The sequence below is a fragment of the Sinohyriopsis cumingii genome, chromosome 1 (assembly GCF_028554795.1).
Source record: "Sinohyriopsis cumingii isolate HCF-2022 chromosome 1, ASM2855479v2, whole genome shotgun sequence".
Lineage (NCBI taxonomy): Eukaryota > Metazoa > Mollusca > Bivalvia > Unionida > Unionidae > Sinohyriopsis > Sinohyriopsis cumingii.
Window position 1 is genome coordinate 121,034,114 of NC_142961.1, and position 15,357 is coordinate 121,049,470.

General features: G+C 36.4%; 1 protein-coding gene across 4 annotated transcripts in view; it reads left to right on the top strand.

The window, feature by feature from the left end:
• Window positions 1-483: 483 nt before the first annotated feature.
• LOC149807751 (midnolin-like) overlaps window positions 484-15,357 on the top strand; it is a 51,849-nt gene continuing 36,975 nt past the window's right edge. Inside the window, exon 1 of one of the 4 annotated variants that reach the window (XM_089970063.1) lies at window positions 484-504. Coding sequence is in view for 3 of the 4 variants with exons in the window: in XM_089970046.1 (XP_089826172.1) it covers window positions 915-1,093 (179 nt within the window). In the remaining variant the exon portion in view is untranslated. Of the gene's footprint in view, window positions 505-741; window positions 1,094-2,345; window positions 2,389-15,357 lie in introns of those variants that run through there. The other 3 variants (XM_089970046.1, XM_089970037.1, XM_089970054.1) reach the window with 3 other exon arrangements.

The window sequence follows — 15,357 nt, forward strand, 5'->3', positions numbered from 1 at the left end:
ATATATATAATAATTACGTCATCGGGCTAAAGGTACATGATTTCGTAACATAAATCAATAGTTCACAAAAAACAAAATACATATTTTTAATCTCCTACCTCTAAAAATATCTCTGTGTTATAGACAAGAATATCAAATATAAATTATTCAAGTAATAACCTCAGATTTATTGATACGCATTGCTGGCAAGATGAATATTGTATAGATAATCTTTGCAACTACAGCATCCATGTTAATTACTGTTCACTGCTGACTGACGTCAGCATGTCAAGTTCTATTGGTTATGCCAGAGCTCGCCGATCAATGAAATCCTACTTACTAATGCAGGGCTTTCCTTTGCGTAGATGGTGTAGTAAATGAATCAAAACAAACTGACAGTTTGCCTGTGTGTTTTTGTTGATCCCCATCTCGCCGACTTCATTGATAACAACAAATACACGTGATTACGCATTGACGTCATTGGTAGTCTTTCGGAGACTAATAGGCGGGACTACTTTTCTAAAGGTAAGGAATGAATAATTGTAAAGTCATTTACGATTTAAATAAAACATATTTTATCATTTAAGGTAGTATTCGTACATAAATATTAATGTGAACTATATGTATTAATATAAATATTTGTTCTGGCATTTTTATTGATGTTATAACTAAGAACCAGCGACAGTTTTAAGCCGAACACCCCTGCAATAGTGGCATTAGTGAGCCGACCCAATTGCGAGTGTCCAATAAGAATGTTTCAAGACCTTAGCTTACTGATAGTGTGAGATAGACCCTTTGAGCTGTAGCTTGGTGAAAACTGTTTATTGGAAACAACTTTAAAAACAGTTAAAATTTCTGTTGGAAACCAAATATAAAAAGAGAAAAGATTACAGTATCATATAATTAACTTGGATTGTTTTATTACTATCTACACAATGGCGCTCGGTCATGAAAGTTCCGCAACACGGGAAATGAAACTATTTGTATGTCCCGTTACTGGAGGTACAATCGAAATATGTGTTAAACAGGAAGACACATTGTGCTATCTCCGAAACATTCTTGCAAGAAAACTTCACCTACATCCTGAGAAAATAATTCTGCTCCACAAAGATAGGTGAGTTAGTTTCTTTTCACAGTTTTCTTTGTTGTATCGTGTATTCCAAACTTGACAAATATATGTCAAACCATGGGGCAAACGGGAAAGAAAATAGTTTCTATTTTTAGAATGTTAGGATTTACAACTTTTATTGTGTTTGAAGAACCCCCCCCGAATCTTATAATTTTACATGCATGCGGACAATAAGGTATACTTGCTGATTCAGAGATTGTAGGTCGATAATTAGTTACACCTGCTGTACTTCATACCAGCGTTTGTACATGTTTACTTATGTGTAATTTACGACAGGTAGACTAGTCACGATTTGGAGTTACGCCCTTTCAGACATTACCCTCGTTCCAACCCACAGAGCCGAGAGGTATTTTATTGTATTTTTTGTTCGCTACCTGCAAAGTCTTTCTCGTGATCGGTAGATAATTTGATTTCCTCCCACATGTTCATTCTGTACATGTTTAATAGAGAAAACATGTTCAAACAGTTTTTTCCATTGCCACGTTATATTTTTGAACACAGGTGTAAAATGGTGGAGTAGAGACCCGTGACTTGTAACCAGCATTCATTATGAATGTGTGTGTGTAGCTATGACTGAATGTAAAATATTCCAAGACACTAGTCTGACCCTTAAGGTATGTAATGATTGCAACCAGCCCCTCTCCATTATCTCCCATCCAACATGGCTGGAGTCAAGAGTATTTGTAAATACCTTTGTTCAATTGCACATGTTTGCTTCTCAAAAAAATTGGTTTTTATTAATTCTGACTTGCAAATACGAATAGTTTGCATCAAGTTTGTATGAAGCTGGAACAGTGATTTATGAGAATTGGAATTGTAAGACTGCTTACTCCATATTTTGCCACATTTTAGCAGATCAAATGTAAAAACAGTGGACTTGATTCCAAAAAGGGATATCTAAACCTTTCTGGTATTAATGCAGTTTTTAAAACCTTTATATTACAGTTTTATTAGCCTCTATGAGGTACTGATGCAAACCAACAGGCATTCAGATGTGCCTGATGACATGGATGTACTTCATGTGCCAGAAGATATGCCAATGCAACCTGTCTTTTCAGAAATATGTATGATCATTGAATCATACATCAGCAGACCTACTTAATTAGGATTACGTGACATTTATTTCCTTGTATTATAATAAACGATTCGTGTGATATTCACCCACGCCATTATTTTTGTTGTCGTAAAGTGTCTTTTCTTTAAATTAAGTTTATTGAATTCTGCAGTTTAATTGTCATTGTGCATGGTTCATCATTCAGTCAGTATGTCTGGATGGCTAGGTGAGTGTCTTTGAGATAACTTTTGACATTCTAGTCTTAATTCAAATTAAAATTACTTATTGGCAGTAACTGCCTTGGCTGACTACTTCCTCGTAGTAGGCCTTTTTTCTGAGCTGAAAGTACTGTAATAGATTTCCAGGAGTGTGCGTACAGAATGACGAAAAAAATCCCCCATCCAGCAGCTTGGGACAAGGTTTATTTGCTTGTTGTTTTTTTTGTTGTGAAATTTGTACACTTAAATTTTATTTTTGTTGCTGTTGACTGTTTATCCATCTTTCTGTCCATCACTCATTTTTTTCCCAAACCACATAAAGGAAATTCACCAGACTGGGTATATATACTGACCACTCTCTGTGAAGGGGATATATATATATATATATATATATATATATATATATATATATATATATATATATATATACACGCTGGTCACTCACTGGGTTGCAGTGTAGGAGTCATTGTTGGGTCAAGGGATGGGTTTAGTATTGTGTCATGTTGAGACACATAATATCATATTGTTTAAGCTGTCTAGAATTGGAAACAATACATGATGGAAAAAGGATTTTCAGCAGTTATGTAAAAAAAAATTGACACCAAGTTAAAAGATTTAAGGCCCTGCAAGTGACTACCACTGTTGACATTCATGACTTAATATTTTGAATACATAGTACAGTGAATGAGTACTTTTATAAAAAGAATTTGTTGACCGCTGGTTCATGGCTTAAGAAAATATATTTCTAGGCCATGATCCTCTATGTTTTTTAGATTTTTGTGTGACCAGTAACATTGGTTAGATCTAACAACACCCAGAGTGTTTTGTTATAATGTTTGGATTGAAACTGGAAGATATGGAAACAATAGAATTAATACAAGTGAAAGATGTTGTATGCTTTATAACAATCATGATATTGAAAATTATCATTTTCAGATAGAGTATCCACTATATACCAACTTAAGTGTAAACGTAATCAAAAGCTATTTCTGGAATAAACGAACTTAAATGTGAGCTAAATTAAAAAGTATTTTTGGAATATACTAACTTACATGTAAACTTAACTAAAAAGTATTTCTGGAATATAGTGTAAACTTAATTATAAAGTATTTCTGGAATTAGTTTTCATGTATTATTGTATTCAGTTGATAACCTTGTTAAGTTTAAAGTTGTACATGGAGCATTTGAAAAACATACAGTATTTCTAGTTATGTACTCTGTGTCATGTAGATACTTATGAGAACAAACTTCTGAATTGAGGCTTCCTGAACTAAAAAATGCACAACTTTTGATTTTGTGTTGGGATTACTTCCAATGCAGTATGATATATTTAGTTTTCTTAAGGCAGTTGTACTCTCTTTCTGTGTTTTTGGTTTGATAATATTCCAAACATCATCTGATTTATCTTGCATTTTTAGCTTTGCTTTTAGTTTGCTGAAGTGTTGCAAGGGAGGCAACTCAGCTAAAGTTTTCTTCTGCACTGTTAAAAGCTTTATCTAATTAAACACACAAAATAGAAAAATGTGTGAAATATTGATCATCTTGTAATCTAAAGAAATAATATGTTTCTCTACAGAACATGATAATGTTATAAAATGGATCAATAAATAACACTGCGCTGGAGTTATTACTACAGTCTCTTTAGAAAAAAATCATGTTTTCCATGGCTTCAGTTGTTCAGTTTATTATACATTATAATTCTGTTAGATTGCAATGTAAAGTTGCACAAGAATTTGTGGGTTGAATGTAGTTTGTACATTTTTTTTTTTTACTCGTTTGGAAAGGAAATAGTTTATATTCATTGCACAGGTCATTTATCTAATCTGAGGTATTCAGAGTTGATAAAGATCTTTGTACTGAGTAACCTCTCCAACCCTTTATCAGTGACTAAAAGGTCAATTATCAAGCACACCTTGATCAATAAATCAAAGTGTTTTGAGCTTCTTGTAAAACCACACCATCAGACCTTTGTACATGAATCAATGATTTATAAGTAAGGCACATAGGTATTGCACTGAATGATACTGACACAAAGGGAAAAAGTGTGATACTGACATAAAAGGGAAAATGGATTTGGAATAAAGGGACTTAATTGTTGATAGTAGCATGGAGGGAAAAGTCAGTATCTGTTTATGGGGATTGTTATTGTTATAGGTACAGTATGAACACAACTGATAAATCAATATTGTGAAGATCTAAGAAGACAATATGTTTATTTTTACTGAATACATTTGGCCATAAATGGGTTAATTTTGGAGGTTTAAATTATTTTTCTGTAAATCCTCTGAATTTACCAAATTTTATTTCTATTGAATTTTAGTTGCATGAGCAGAGTCCGCAGAGCCTTAGACTATTGGTTTAATCTTGGTCTGTTTAAAAAACACAGTGCCTTGAATGAATATGATCTTTTTTTAGGAAATGTAAAAATAATTCTTTTGCCTGTAATACGGTTGGTTGTTGTTGTTGTTGTAGGGTTTAACGCCATGTAATATGCTTGGAGAAAATTTGTTTGGTGGGTAGGCTTTTTATTGAAAAAAATTGTTTTCATATTTTCTTGATTATTTCTGATTGTTAAACTTAAAAATTCAGACGTTATTGTGAGTGGTCTGCACTAAATACCATATATAAGTGTAACAGACCCAGATTTGCAGTCCATTAATGCATGGGTAGATGTGGGTCTGTGCAGTTTGTTAGGAGTAATCAGAAGAACAAACAACATAGACCCTGATCTGCAGGTGCATTATGCTGGTAGATCAGGATCTTTGTTGTTTACAGTTTGACTTATAAGCGGGTATATACATAACTAAATGACACAAGTTGTAGAAGGACAGATTGTGAAAATATCTGGAAATAAAGTTTTTTATAACATACTGTATGTACATCAGTGGTTTCCAAACTGTGCAGAACTGCCCACTGGGGGGAGGGGGGATTACCGAGGGGGGGGGGGAGGGCTAATGATGATCAATGCTTCTTCTTGAGTGCTGAGGATAACCAAGGGGGGGGGGGCCATAAAAGTTTGGGAACCACTGCTATATGCCATTGCAAAAATTGGAATGGGAGAATGTTACAAATATTAGTTATGTTACAGTGAACATACCTGGGTTTTTTTATACTTTGGCAAAGGTAATTCAAAATTCCACACATTTATGAGTCTCTGCAATTTACTTTAGGTTTTTAATAGCTACAGTTTTCATGGTATTAATGGTAGTGATTTAAAGTTCCCAGACAGCCTGATGAAACAATGTGGGAGCTCACAGGTTTGAACCCCCACCAAGTCATACCAATGACTTTAAAAATGGTACTAACAACTGCCTCGCTAGGTGCTCAGCATTAAGAGGTTAGTGTTATAACTGGTCAGCCTGGTGTCAGGATAATGTGATTGGGTGGGACATGATGCTGCATGTCTGTGTCATGATGCCCCAGTCACTAGACGTCACTACATAACTGTCTCATTGCAGACATCGTTGTGATATGACTGAGAGATTGTTAAAGCTGTGTTAAAACTCTAAATCACACACATACGTCTGATGAAAAAGACTACATGCTGGGTACATTTACCTATAGATATCTGGGTTGTTGATGTTAGTTTGGTGTTTTACAGCACAGCAACACAGTATTGAGTGCCAAGGTAATTGGAGTAAAGAGCTTTGACCACAGACATACCATGCCATGGTAACAGACCCTGGTATGTGTGGTTGTAGGATTTGAACATGCAACCTTTTGTTGCAAATCCAGTGTGCTAGCTACCTTGGCCCAAAGGCAGCTTACTTATGCAGAGTTTTGACATTGATTTTTACATAAAAAGCACACACACCACCAGACCATGGTACTGAAAGGATCTAACCAATTCTGCTTCACTTCATTCAAATTGATCTCTGTTGCTATTTGTTTTGGTTCAACAGCGCCATTTGTTTTGGAAACACCTGTTGAGCAGTAAGATTATTTCCTATATCTGGATGGCAGGTGGATGTGTTTATTGTGATATTACTCCCACATAATCTTCCTATAACCAGATCATCAATCATGCCATTGCTACAATAGAAGCATAAACCTCATTTACTTCTGTGTAATTACCCTGAGCAAGCTACAATCAGAACTGCTTATGTTACCTACATGAATTTTTCCCCATGAGATGCCCCATTTTGTGAGAACAGACATTTTAGTGACTTCTGCTAGTATGCCCAAACAGTCAGATGTAACTATAAGTATGCCCCTAAGGGCAAAACTTGTATTCCTCTGAATTAGTAAAGTATTTTGAAAGAATTAATTACTCACTGATAGGTGTGAACACAGCTTCACTCTATTTACCACATGGATCCCAGGGGCTCCTTACAAAAAAATCAAGGGATGGGGGTTTTAACTATATTGTTACAGGTTAGAACCCCCATCCCTTGATTTTCTTTGTAACGAGCCCCTGTGCATGGATGAAAAAGCAAAGAAGTGAATCATGTACCAAACCAATTATATTTTGACATTTTGGGGCTTCCAATATTTATTGCAGGGACTTCCCCAAAATTATACCCAGGAATTAGCGGACTCGATGCTATAGAACCCTTGAATGTGTGTATGACACACGTATATGGTTTATATAATGACATAAATATCTTCTGTTCTAATATTAGTGTGCCATTCCCAATTGTCATTCAATGGTGAACTTGTTGGTACTAGAAGCAGCAGCATGTAATCTTAGTCATCATCATCAGGTTCATTCAAGTGCTTTAGTATTTAATCTTTCACTATAGGGACAGGTGTTGTTCTGTTTCGTTGTCACAGCAAGTCCCTCTTAAATCCTCAGTAGAGGTAAGAAGCATCATGTGCCACTCCAACCCTACCATGTGCTGATATTGATGGACCACTGACCAGTATATGCTGATATTAATGAACCAATGACCAGTATATGCTGATATTGATGGACCACTGACCGGTATATGTTGATATTGATGGACCACTGACCAGTATATGCTGATATTAATGGACCACTGTCCAGTATATGCTGATATTAATGGACCACTGACCAGTATATGTTGATATTAATGGACCACTGAGATAATTGAGATAGTACATGATTCACTTCTTTGCCATTTCATCCATGTGGTAAATAGAGAAGCTGTGTAAACATTGATAAAGGTGTAAGCATCACTTGATTCACAGGTACACTGACACTGGGGGTGGGGGTGGGGGGCTAAGTGGTCTAAGGCACTCACCTTTGCAGATCACTGACATCTCAGTTCATGTGGTTTGAGTCTCAGCTCAGCCATTGTGGGTATGTGAAAGCTTGCCGGTAGCTTCCTTTTGGCTGGTGGTTCCTTCTGGGGTTTTCCTCTATTCTGCCTCCACCAAAACAAACCTACAGTGTGCCTATGAATATTGTTAAAACAGCAAAACAAACTAAGTGCCACTACATGTTTTTACAAATTAAAATCATCATAACTTGAACATTTTTAACCAAATTTCATAAAATTTTCTATCTGCACAATGGTTTCACACTATTTTACATAGAGAAGTGTCAAGATAAAATACTTTAATTTTATATAGTGTACTTTGCCATTGAATATGGATATCTCTACTACAGACTGGTGATATGATAATTCTATCTGCCTATACAGTCAACAAACATATCTGCTTAAATGTGAAGATGATGAACCATTCCCATCAGTCGTACTTTTCAGTTTTGATATAGATATGTATAAAAGATTCTAAAATCCTTGAATGGCATGTACTATCAATGTAGGTGTTTTTAAATCTTATTTTATAAATTTTATATGAGAGTGATGTATCATACTTCATTTTTTAACTTTTGTATCAGACAAAATTACTAAGCCAGATTTTTAGGTTTATTGTTGTTTTGAAGTTGAAAACATATTGGTTGACAAGCTGGTACATTAGTTGTTATTTCATTTCTTTTTCTCATGTTATAGAAGAGACGTTGTTTAATGAAAACTGTTGGTAGACATTGTTTCGGATGATGATGGGATTAACACTCGTTGTATAAGTATGATTAATGTGTGGAGGTTTATTTCACTGTTTGTATGAGACTTATTTATCTACAATCTTTCCGTTTCAGAGTGTCAGTATAGATATGTTATTACTATTTATACTACCCACATGAAACGTGTCTAAACATTTCTTCAAACTGAGCAGTATATTGTTTCTTTCAAAAAAGAATAGGGTCTTACATGTGGGTGAACTTCACTGAATAGACAAGGAAGTGAAAAACAACATTGATAGCATTACACGTTCTTGAATATTGACCAATCAAAATAAAGACACTGTTCTTCTGTTTGTTTACCCATTATTTAATGTTTGTCACAATATGGGATTTAAAAGTCTACATGTGTTTCACAATTGTCACAAGAGTGCCATTTTCCTTTTCCTCCTGTCATAATCTGTTGGTATATTGAGGTTGGTGTTGTTAAATATTGAAGAGGCATCTGATAAAAGGCAACTCACAACAAGAAGCAGACGGTGAAATTAATTCATTTACAAAAGTGGTCTGGAAAAAAACAAATGAGCAGACCCCCCCTAAAAAAAAATTCCAGTGGACCTTGTGTAGACCTTCTTTATTTTAAATTGCATTAATTATTGTAATTGTTATTTTTTTAGACTATTCTACACTTCTGCGAATTAATAATCTTGAACTCTGGTAAACATGATCAGAATACAACACAAGGTGAATCTAAACTTTACAAACCATGAAAGTTCTATAATCAGCATTGTTACATGTATTAACATATATCCCTTGAATTAATTGAATATACATCTTCAGTGTATTCACAGAAGTTAACACCATTCAAAAGTGCGTCACAAGTTACGATGCTTCTCAAAGTCCAGTTTGTTTAGGTGTTATTTTTGCTAGCTTTACTGTGTGCTACAGGCAAAGGTTTAAGCTTTATGCCTCAGTAACCAGTTTGAATTAATGCTGATACAGTGCAGCAACAGAAGTACATACGTAGGATGTTTTGAGTGGAAGCAGTTGGTGTAAAGTGTCTTGCCCAAGGATACATCACAGTAGCCAATGAGAAGCTGATCTGATGGTAGGATTCAAACCTGTATCTGCATAATCATGTTGGGCATGCATACCACTGTGCCACTGTGGTTCCTGCTTCCTGCTTCCATTCGTTGCCTCATAAGACATGCATGAGAGTGCAGTGGTCCTGTTAAACATCCTTTTGAGCCCACAAGGCATCCAAGGATATAGGTTGGAAGTTTATTACAATACATTGTATTTTGGTGCCGAAACAAAAAATGCTGATGTAATAACATGATATTAATTAATAGCAGTTTAAAAATTGCAAGTAAATTACACTTACAAGTTGATTGCACATCTTGTTTTTTTCTTTCCCGAAGTGATGTAAACTACTCTATACCAGTCAATGATGTAGTGTACACAAGCTTCGAATGAAAATCCAATATTCTCTTTTTTCACCTGTGGCTGCATGCAATCACATCTCCTTACTTTTTATCGTCATATAAAAACTTCCTCTTGTCTCCTGTATATCAGAAGACATAAATTTGTATTAATAGGTTTCTGCATTTGGAAGAGGAAATTTGATTGGCTCACATGGTCAACACAAAAAGTCATATTGGATCAAGCAATTCTGAGACAGTTTTACTCTGGCTTGCAGTGATTTTATTTCTCATGATTATTCAAATTCAAGGGAAGCTAGGAAATCTTTCTACAGTCATTTTTCACATGAGGCTTGTGAAGAAGTGTCAGGTTTCTTTTACAAAAGAATTTTATGAAACGTTAATGTGCAGGTCTATTTCTTTAACAACCTCAATTGTTTTAACAAACTCAATTGTTGTAACAACCTCAATTGTTGTAACAACCTCATTGTGCAGAACTGTGTAGCTAAAACATTTGTTCATTTGTTTGAATTTATTGACAGCATGTATTACACATTGACAGATCTCAAGAAATGTAAATTCCTAGTGAATAATTTCTTGTTTTGTCAGTAATGTTTTGGTAACTGAGCCAGATTGTGCCTTTAGGAGTGACAGATGATACCACCAATAATCTTCATGTGGATTTAGTAAAAGTTTTTTTATCTCATTTTGAGGTTTGAAGGTTAACCACAATCGATTAATGTGCAGTGCTCTTCAGAGAAGAGCAGCTGTTATTACATGTTTATTATACCTGTGGTTTCAAAATAAGGGTTGGGATATTGTAATCTTGCAGTAGAGGTCAAATTCTGTCAGTGATAGTCATACTGGTGTAGATTGCGCCTAAGCAAGTTTAATTTTTACATCTATGGTGGTTGGATTCTTTTTACAGATTAGCTCTGACATTATATGGCCATATCACTCAACACTTGAACCTATGATGGCAAGTTAAAAAAGACTTAGTCTGGAATTGGGAGATACATGTACTCTGAATTTTCAAACAAAAGTTAATGAAGTTAGTCAATTCTTTAATGGATGTAAATGATGCTTGAGCTTTCAATCTATTTTGTAAAATTGTTTTTACTTATTCGAATCAGTTTTTTTACATTTCCCATCTTTTTTGACTTCCATTGAGATAGCAGTCTGACAACATAGCCAGTCACAAGAGGCCTAATTGGCATTACTCCTTTGTTCCTTGTCTTGGCAGGTGTGAGAATTGGCAGGTGTGATCAGTGGCCAGGTACATGTGTCAAAACATGCCATGATCATGTCCTCGGGTCTTCCCAAGGACTTAGTCCCTTGGATCATACTGCAGATTGACAACTATTGACATCTCTTGGGACTTTACACCTTCTTCATACAATTTATGTCTGAACATTTGAGATACTCGCCCCATAACCAGGGCATGAAAAGAGGAAGGATGACCTTATGTACACAGTTATGTATATACATGTTTCACAAATGCACATTTTTATGATCGTTTTTGTGTGAACATATATGTATCACCAGCACTGTACAAATTGGATCACCTGACATCTGGGATTAGTCCAATCTGACAACTGCTTTACTGCGAGAATTTAGTCCCTAATGTCGTACTGCAAGAATTTAGTCCCAGGCAAGTACATTTTTAAATTCAACATTAAAATAGATAATGCTGTTTTAAAAGCAGTAGAATCATGTATTACCTGTAAAGAATGCTTCCATACAAATATCATCCAGAGTGCCAAGGGGAAATTTACATATTTTATACATATCTCACAAAATCTGTGCAGTGGATTGGACCACACTAACATTATGAAGCCTGGTCAGACACCTGTCCAATGGCAGTGTTTATTAAATTGATATTTAAAAAACATAGCTAGATGTATGCTTTGTTTGAGAGCAGATAAAATGTTTTTGACATGACTCATGAAGACCTATATATATATATAAACTGGTAGATCATGGTCTGCGTCACTATCCCCAATCAAACAGAGTAGACCGAGGCCTGTCATCCACTGTATCAGCTGTTATATCAAAATCTGTGTGTTGTTAGTACATGTATCTTCACATATGGGCTGGTGGACGGAGGACTTGATCCATGTTAGTAGTTCTCAGTCTAACAGAGTAAACCCTGACGTGTAATTGTGGCTCTCCACTTGTGGATAAAAATCAGGGCCTGTGTTGCTATTTCTCACATAAACAGTGTAGACCTGCAGTGTTATCACATATGATTTGATGGAAAAAGATTTGGATCAATGTTGCTAGTTCTCAGCAGGGCCGACAAAGAGGGGGACTGGGGATATATCCCAGGGGGCCTGGGCTGAACAACACTTTTTAATTTTATAAAAGAAAAGTTTTGTTGGAACAAGAACTAGGAGAGGCCCGGGTGTTTCTTACCCCAGGGCCTGTGTTTGCTGTCTATGGCCCTAATTCTCAGGTGAAAAGTAGAGACCCTAAAAAGGGGGTGTCCAAACTGTGGCACAGACCTTCAGATTGTGCAGCTCATGGCCATGTAGGCAGTCCTTCTGAAAATGTAGATTTTAATTACTATTATTAATTATTATGCATAATTATTGATAAGGAATTGTTCTGGATCATGCAGCTTGTGTCCTTAAGCTTTTTTTTTTTTTTGGCCACATCCAAGTATGATTGAATACCCTTGCCTTAAAATGTGCCATTATGATTATGCACTGGTGGACCAAGATCGGGATTGACATTACTAGTTATAAGTTGAACATTATAGACCCAGATGTACCCTCACATAAATTTACTGGCAGATCAAGATCTGAGTTTATGTTGTTAGTTATCCGTTAAACAATATTGACTCAGATGTCCCCTCACATATTTGCACTTTTGGATCAATCTCCAGATATGTATTCATGGTTCTCTGGACCCATATGTCGTTTGTCATTCAAGCTTGAAGATGACCATGACATCAAGGCGAATAGTGTCACGCCTTGCATGTGAGTGGGATTTGATTTAAGTGATGGAAGGTTGTGCAGAGTTTTGTCCAGGCCTGTTTCGTTGTAGTGGCAGGTCGAGAAATCTGGAGACAGGTCCAGAAGAAGTCCATGGACGTCAGCTCCTGCTGCACCTGAGCTGATGCAGCATGTTATATAGCACAATGGCAGATTTGGAGGAAGTTCTGTGAGCTCAGTCAAATCCACATTTTGGTCAAGAAAGTATACTTTTCACTGCAGAAAGCTTATAAAAATGAACCACATTCTTAAAATTGTGACCTATTAGAAAAATTCTGGACCAGACACAGTTTATAGTATTTGACTGAACTAAACAGGATAATGTCATCTGAGAGGAATCAATTCATTAAGTCAGAAAAATTATATGCTGCTCTTTTCTACTTCTGCTCCAACCCCCTGAAGTTCCACTTTAGTGTCCAAATTTGAAATGGCTATATGGCAAGTGGAAACTTTTAAAAGCCATTACATGCAGCAAGTACTTAGTGTCAATAAGTATTTTCTTGAAGACAACCTGATACACAATCAGTGTGTAGGCGGAACACCTCAAAAGGTTGGAGTTGTGCCAGCTGGGATCCAGCTACCACCTACATGAAGTTAAATTTGGCTTGAGAAGGTACATGTATGGACCTCCTTTTGGGACAGATCACATGTTAAGAAATACATACAGACACATCATAGGCTTCAAAACCCTATCACCTGTGGAGCTGCCACCTACACTAAGTTGTGTGCAATTATTTGCATGTACCTCATGTTGAGCCAAGGTCCCCATTATAATGGTAAAACAGATCAACTACTGTTTGTACTTGCTTTTAAGATGAATCCAACTGCAAACTGCACAGACCCAGATATCTGCCTCTGCATAATGTACAGGCAGATCTGGATCTTTGCAGATTGTTAGGAGTAATCAGTAGAACACACATTGACCCTAATCTGCAGGCATATTATACTTTGGCAGAGCTAGATTTTTGTTGCTTGCAGTTTGACTTGACCTATAAGCGGGTGTATATGGTAAATGTGTACCCTCATTATAAAGTACCTCTGTAAGACACCAAGTTACATTGGTCCCTCGTTGTAAAGTGCCTCAGTAAAGCCAAGTTACAGTTGTCCCTCATTTTAAAGGACCTCAGTAAAACAATATTTAGATAGGTATAGTCATGCATCCTGTTACATAATGCAATAGTAATGTTTGGTTTTATTTATCTCAGTATTCGATACAGATGGAGAGTATATGGGCAGAATAGACATTCAGACTGTTATAACCATGTGCATGATGTAACAAGCATACACATAACGGCCGAATGATCTGAGGAGCTTGACTTCACAGATCACTGATATCTCACCTGTCTTTCTGTTTTCATGAATCAAGCTTGGCCAAAGGATATGTGAGAAAATTTGCCACTAGCTTCTAGCGGGTTGGTGGCTTCCTCCACCATATATATTGGCTGCCATGTATAGCCTTTCATGTGGTGACAAATGGCATTAAACCCATAACAACAAGAGCAGCAACCATCGACATTAGCTTGAGAATGTATAACCATGTTAATTGAAGCAGTCACTATTCAGCATGTTTTGATGGACAAACAAATGATGTATAGTTAAAACACCCTAATCTTGTTACTTTGGACTTAGCCAAGGAATGTAACTACCCACACAGAGTTAAATTTGGCTCGAGCAGGTACTTTTAATTACACATGTGGACATCATGTTGGATCAAGTTATTATTCTGTATTTCATAATGACAGATAGACATTGTGGTCTGATCATTTCAATTTTATCTGCTCCCACTTAAACCAGTTAAATGACTCCGATGCAGGTAAATGGAACGATAAGTACAGATCTCTTGGGATGAATTGAAGTCCATTATTCAATGCTGATTGACAGACTGGCATATTTTAGTACAGTTTTGCATGCACAGGCTCAATTGCTGACTGGGATATTGCTGTCACCTTCATCAGGTCACATTTGGTTCGACAAGATACTTGCAGTTTCATATCTAAACCTTTTGGGGCAGATTAAAATTCACAAATTAAAGACAGACACATTGTATATATAGGCTGCAGCTTTCCTCCTTGTAGATGGGTTAGCTGGGATTTGCCTTACCTCCTACTTAAAGTTTCCTGCAAAGACATACATTGACCACTTTTATCATGGTAATATTCAGTGTTAAACACAGGCAGACATGGTGTGTTGGCAGAATTAGTTCACATCTCTACCTTGTTGTTGTTCTTGGGCTTAACGCCATTTTTCGGCACAAGATAGGCTATACATGGCGGCCAATATAACTGGTGGAGGAAGAACCCTGGAAAACCCAGGGAAGAACCACCTACCCACGAGAAGCTGCTGGCAAGCTTTCCCACGTACCCATGCTAGCCAAGCCTGAGACTCGAACCAACGCAGACAGAGGTGAGATTGCAGTGATCCAAAACAGTGAGTGCTTCAGACCACTTGGTCACTTCGGGCCCCTCTCTATCTTGTAACCTTGGAGACAGCTATCACCTGCATAGTGTTAAATTTATCTGTCACTGTCTTTCTCACACACACACACACACAAACGCACATGCATGCTTGATTATAACATGATTCCAGATGTAATACAGTATGTTACCTTTGATCTAAATGATTTCTTTTAAATTG